The 6,000-nt window shown below is 50.5% G+C and overlaps 1 protein-coding gene across 6 annotated transcripts in view; it reads right to left on the bottom strand.

The window, feature by feature from the left end:
* Positions 1-401: 401 nt before the first annotated feature.
* The window catches only part of LOC119966633 (riboflavin transporter 2-like), a 45,235-nt gene continuing 39,636 nt past the window's right edge, over positions 402-6,000 (bottom strand). For all 6 annotated transcript variants that reach the window (XM_038798661.1, XM_038798657.1, XM_038798662.1 and 3 more), the window contains one exon: positions 402-873. In XM_038798661.1, coding sequence (XP_038654589.1) covers positions 661-873 — 213 coding nt within the window. In that variant the 3' untranslated portion in view covers positions 402-660. The remainder of the gene's footprint in view (positions 874-6,000) is intronic.

Raw genomic sequence — 6,000 nt, 5'->3', positions numbered from 1 at the left:
GGGCCTGGTCTGGGGGCCCGGACTCGGGGCCCGGTCTGGGGGCCTGGTCTCGGGGCCCGGTCTGGGGGCCTGGTCTCGGGGCCTGGTCTCGGGGATTCTCCAGCCCTGCCCAGGGCTGAGAGAATCCCCGCCCACAATGCGTTTGGAGCATTTTACGAATCGAACGACACAAATTGAGTTTTTGCAGTATTTTCTTTTTTATTTCAGATCTCCATCCTCCGCAGTATTGTACTTTACTATAACAAATTGGAACCTTTTCTAGAAACTAAGAACCCTAGGACACTTTGGTTACCATCTTTTGCAGAGTCTCCAGACATGAAGGGAGGAAATTGCCCCCCCCCCCCCCCCCCCCCCCCCATCCCCGCCCCCCCCCCCCCCCCCGGCCACCCCCCCATCCCCGCCACCAATGCACCCCTGAAATTATGGATCAACACGGGAAGAAATCCCTCCACCCCAGGGAAATTCTTCTGCTCCCCAGGGACTTGCAAGTACAGTCTGAAGGAAGAAGGCCAGACACAGTTACTTGAGACAGGAGCTTCAGCAGACATCTGCACTATTACCTCCCATGACACTAGCAATGGTTTGTAGGGTTTTTCTAATCTGCAGGCTATCGCTATCCCTGTGCTTTATTCTACCCTCCTTCTGCCTACGGGTTGCCCGTCACAGGGAGCACTTCGTGTTGCATGGGTCACCAGAGTGGAACAGGCCGTAGATGCTGACCAGGGGAAACATGGTGAGAGCACCCAACATGGAGCCCAGCTGCACCACCGCTCCACACCAGACGAGGGCACTGTGACCTTCATCGCGCAGAATGATACCGATCATCACTTTCACATATGATAGTGTGCCAACAAAGAGGATCCACGACAGGACCTGACAGAGGGAGAGAAAGTAACATGAGTTAGACCTTCCGCATGGTTTGGTGTTAGTTAAGACCATAAGACCATAAGACATCGGAGCAGAATTAGGCCACTCGGCCCATCATGTCTGTTCCACCATTCAATCATCGCTGATATTTTCTCATTCCCATTCTCCTGCTTTCTCCCCATAACCCCTGATCCCCTTATTAATCAAGAATCTATCTATCTCTATCTTAAAGACACTCAGTGATTTGGCCTCCACAGTCTTCTGCGGCAAAGAGTTCCACAGATTCACCACCCTCTGGCTGAAGAAATTCCTCCTCATCTTTGTTTTGAAGGATTGTCCCTTTAGTCTGAGGCTTGTGTCCTCTGGTTCCAGTTTTTCCTACAAGTGGAAACATCCTCTCCACATCCACTCTATCCAGGCCTCACAGTATCCTGCAAGTTTCAATAAGGTCCCCCCTCATCCTTCTAAAATCCAACGAGTACAGACCCCGAGTCCTCAACCGTTCCTCATACGACTAACTCTTCATTCCCGGGATCATTCCTGTGAACCTCCTCTGGACCCTTTCCAAGGCCAGCACATACTGCAAATGGGGTCTGACCAGATCCTTATACAACCTCCGAAGAACATCCCTGGTCTTGTACTCTAGACATGAATGCCATCCCTGGTCTTGACATGAATGCCAACATTGCATTTGCCTTCTTAACTGCTGACTGAACCTGCACGTAACGTTGCGGATCAATGTGTAGCACTATTACCTCAGAATTGTACATTCATGACTCATCCCAGAGCCTTGAGGACAAAATGAAGCCCCCTAACATAATCCGCCGCATTGCTGGGGGTTGCTACAGCAGAGAGCTGCTATTTCTCAGGTTAGGCAATACACTGAGGAGCCCGCTTCCATCTCAGATGGATGGGCATGCTCTCAGGATGAAGCTGCTTGTATTTCTATAGCCCCTTTAATGTAGTAACACATCTCGGGACACTTCACAGAAGCATTGAAAGAATCACGCAATATTTTAGGAGGCCATTCAGCCCTGTATAGTGATCTCTGTATGTGTTAATATATGATTAGTTAATGAGCAGGCAGTACAGTCAGATGATCACTAGATTGCAACACTAACAGGAACTATATAAGGAGTTTCCCGCTCATTCCTGGTGTTAGTGTGTGTGTCGTGCAGCTAGAGGTAGAGATGACCAGCTCAGAGTGTAGTGTATTATATTAATTGTTAATTTAATCTAATCTTAGTTAATTCTATTACTAGTCAAAGTATTAAAGTAAAAGAACTCACAAGTATATTATTTTGTTTCACAATAAATAATTTGTCATCAATAACTGATAACAAAATAACACTAACATTAAAACTAGGAAAAAGTGGGAAACTCTTTATATATTTCCTGTTAGTGCTGCCATCTAGTGATCATTTGAACTGGAAATCTATGACTGTTTATCATCAAATTAAATACAATTCGGCAAGACAAATGAGTAATATACATATTACATCTCTGTAATCTAACACCAGGCTCCGCCTGTCTCTGCTGCTTCTGGGAATGAGCAATTCACCCAATGCCACTCCCTCTACTTCTCCCCACGCCTTTGCACATTCCTCATTTTCAGACAATAATCCAACTCCCTCTTAAATACCTCGATTGAACCTGCCTCCACCACACTGTCACACAGTGCATTCCAGATCCTAACCACTCGCTGTGTGAACCTGCCTCCACCACACTGTCAGACAGTGTGTTCCAGATCCTAACCACTCGCTGTGTAAAAAAGGTTTGTTCTCATGTGGCCCTTGCCCCTTTAGTCAATTACCTTAAATCTGTGCTCTCTGGTCCTCTTCCACCAATGGGGAACAGTTTGGGTCCAATTGGCCCAAATACCTCATGATTATGAATACTTCTTGACAAATCATCTTCAACCTTCTCTTCTGCCAAGAAAACATCCCAACGTCTCCAATCTGTCTGCATAATTGAATTTCCTCATCTCTGGAACCATTCTCGGGAGTATTTTCTGCTCTCTCTCTCTCTCTCTCTCTCTCTCTCTCTCTCAAATGTCAGAAACATAGAAAATAGCAGCAGCAGAAGGCCATTCGGCCCTTTCTTCCTGCTCCGCCATTCATTATGACCATGGCTGATCATCCAACTCAACGCCTAATCGCGCTTTCCCCCCATATCTTTTGATACAATTTGCCCCAAGTGCTGTGTCCAACTGCTGCCTGAAAACATGCGGGGCTGGATTCTCCGACAGCCAACACCGAAATCGGAAAAGGCGACTGTGAGGGGAATCGCTCCGACCCCGGAATCGCGGCAGGCGTCAAATCGCAATGCTCCAGCACCTCGACAGCAGCATCATTGCGTTCCGGAATGCACATCCATAGACACCATTTGTATGTCATTAGCAGGCCCGATCTGGTATGCTGCGGGGCCTCCGCCATTCTCTGCCTCCGATGGGCCGAGTGCCCGACGGCGCGGTTCACTTGTGCTTTTAAAAACCACGGGCGCGATTCTCCGCCGCCCAGGCCGGGTGGGAGAATAGCGGGAGGGCCTCCCGACATTTTTCACGCCCTCCTGCTATTCTCCACCCCCCCCACGCCCGACCCACGCCACGAATCGCCGCTCGCCGTTTTTTACGGCGAGTGGCGATTCTCCGAGGCCGATGGGCCGGGCGGCTGGGCCTTCACGCCCGTTTCAACACGGCAGCAAACACACCTGCTCGCCGCCGTCGTGAAACGGGCGCCAGATCCCCGTTTGGGGCATCTGGGGGCCCGATTGGCACGGCAGTACCACGGCTGTGCTAAGGGGGGCATAGGTCCGTGATCGGTGCCCACCGACAGCCACAAGATCAAGCCGCCACGTCTTGCGGGGCGGCTGAGGGAAAAGACGCCAACTGCGCATGCGCGGGTTGGCGTTGTCCAACCTGCGCATGCGTGGCCGACGTCATCGGCCGCGTCAGCCAGCGTGACGCTTGACGTGCAGCCTTGACGACCGTCGTCAAGGCCGCGCCGCCGTGACGCACGGGGCCGCGCTCCTAGCCCCGCCCGGGGGGGAGAATCGGCCCCGGAAGTGGGCGTGAAGGTTGCATACATTGTGAATAGCTGGGGTCCCAGCACCGATTCCTACAGTACCCCACTAGTCGCTGCCTGCCATTTGAAAAAGACCCCTTTGTTCCTACTCTTTGTTCTTACTCTTTGCTCCCTGTCTGCCAACCAGTTTTCTATCCCTCTCAATACACCGTCCCTAATCCCACGTGCTTTCATTATTTTAAATTTGTTCATGCAGCAGAGGCGGAAGAAGAGGATTCTGGGAGAAATCAACTCAGTCACTTCAACGGTACTGTGGGTAACTGAAGACCTGGTGGCAAGGAGCGGTTAAGCCCAAAACACTATATTAGTGTTTCCCTCCCTCCCTTTTCCTCTAACCAAAAAAAAGGCACTGTGCGGAGGACAAGCAAGGTAAGATTCTTATTCTTATATCTTTCTTAAGTGTAAAAGAGCAGAGCTGGCAGTTATAGCAGTGGTATGCTCCTCCTGCCAGATGTGGGAGATCAGGCAGCTTTCTAGTATCCCTGACGACTATGTTTGCGGGAAGTGTGACCAGCTGCATCTCCTCTTAGATTGTGTAGTTCAGTTGGAGCAGCAACTGGACTCATTGCAGAGTACACAGGGGGCAGAGGGGGTGATAGACACCAACTTCATGGAGGTGGTCACACCAGAGGTTCAGACAGATGGGTGACCGCCAGGAGAGGCAGGCAGGTCAGGCAGGAGCCTCCTATGGCTATTCCCCTCTCAAACAGGTATACCGTTTTGGATACTGTTGTGGGGGGGGGGGGGGGGGGATAGCCTCTCAGGGGAAGATACTAGCAGCAGCCAGGCCTATGGGCAGGGTCAGGCTAAGTCCAAGCGAGTGATAGTAGCAGAAGACTCGTTAGTCAGGGGCACAGACAGGCGTTTATGTTGCTGCAACCGGGACTCCAGGATGGTGCGTTGCCTGCCTGATACCAGGGTGCTGGCTGTCTCTGAATGGCTACAGGGCATCCTGAAACAGGAGGGCAAACAGGCCAATGTCATTGTCCACATTGTTACTAATGACATAGGCAGGACGAGGGAAGAGGTCCTGCAAAGACAATTCAGGGAGTTAGGTCGGGAGCTAAACAGCAGGACCTCGAAGGTAGTAATCTCAGGATTAATCCCCGTGCCCCGTGCTGGTGAGGCTTGGAATAGGGAGATAGTAAGTTGAACACCTGGCTAAAGAGCTGGTGTAGGCTGAAGGGCTTTAGATACATGGATCACTGGGATATATTCTGGGGAAGGTGGGACCTGTACAAGAAGGATGGGTTGCACCTGAACTGGAGGGGCAGTGATATCCTGGGTGGGAGGTTTGTTCGTGCTGTTTGGGAGGGTTGAAACTAGTGTGCCGGGGGGTGGGAACCGTAACAGCAGGCCAGTAAGTGAAGTGACTGCGGGAAAAAGTGAGACTGAGATAAACATAGCGCAGAGTAAGATCAGCCACAGGGCTCAGCGAGACTGTAGGTCTGGAGTGCGTTAGCTTCAATGTAAGAAGAATAACAGGTAAAACAGATGAGCTGAGAGTCTGGATTACTGCATGGATCTATGATGTTATTGCAATTAAGGAGAAATGGTTGAAGGAGAGACAGGACTGCCAGCTTGACATTCCGGAATATCGTTGTTTTAGTCAGGACAGAAGGGGAAACAGCAGGAGTTGCATTGCTGATTCGGGAGCAGAGCACAGCTGTGTTGAGGGAGGACACATTGGAGGGACCTTGCAGTGAGGCATTGTGGGTGGAACTCACATTGGAGGGACCTTGCAGTGAGGCATTGTGGGTGGAGCTCAGGAATAAGAAGGGTGAAATCACAATGCTGGGAGGGTACTATAGACCTCCCAACAGCCCGCAGAGGAGCAATCGTGTAGTCAGATACTGGAAAGGTGCAAAAAAAAAGCAGGTTAGTTGTGATGGACGATTTTCACTTATAATAATAATAATTTTTATTGTCACAAGTAGGCTTTCATTAACACTGCAATGAAGTTACTGTGAAAATCCCCTCATCGCCACATTCCGGCGCCTGTTCGGGTACACTGAGGGAGAATTCAGAATGTCCAATTCACCGAACAAGC

Source organism: Scyliorhinus canicula, chromosome 5 (genome assembly GCF_902713615.1).
Source record: "Scyliorhinus canicula chromosome 5, sScyCan1.1, whole genome shotgun sequence".
Lineage (NCBI taxonomy): Eukaryota > Metazoa > Chordata > Chondrichthyes > Carcharhiniformes > Scyliorhinidae > Scyliorhinus > Scyliorhinus canicula.
The sequence above is the reverse complement of the archived record's forward strand: the minus strand, read 5'-3'. Positions and strand labels throughout refer to the sequence as shown.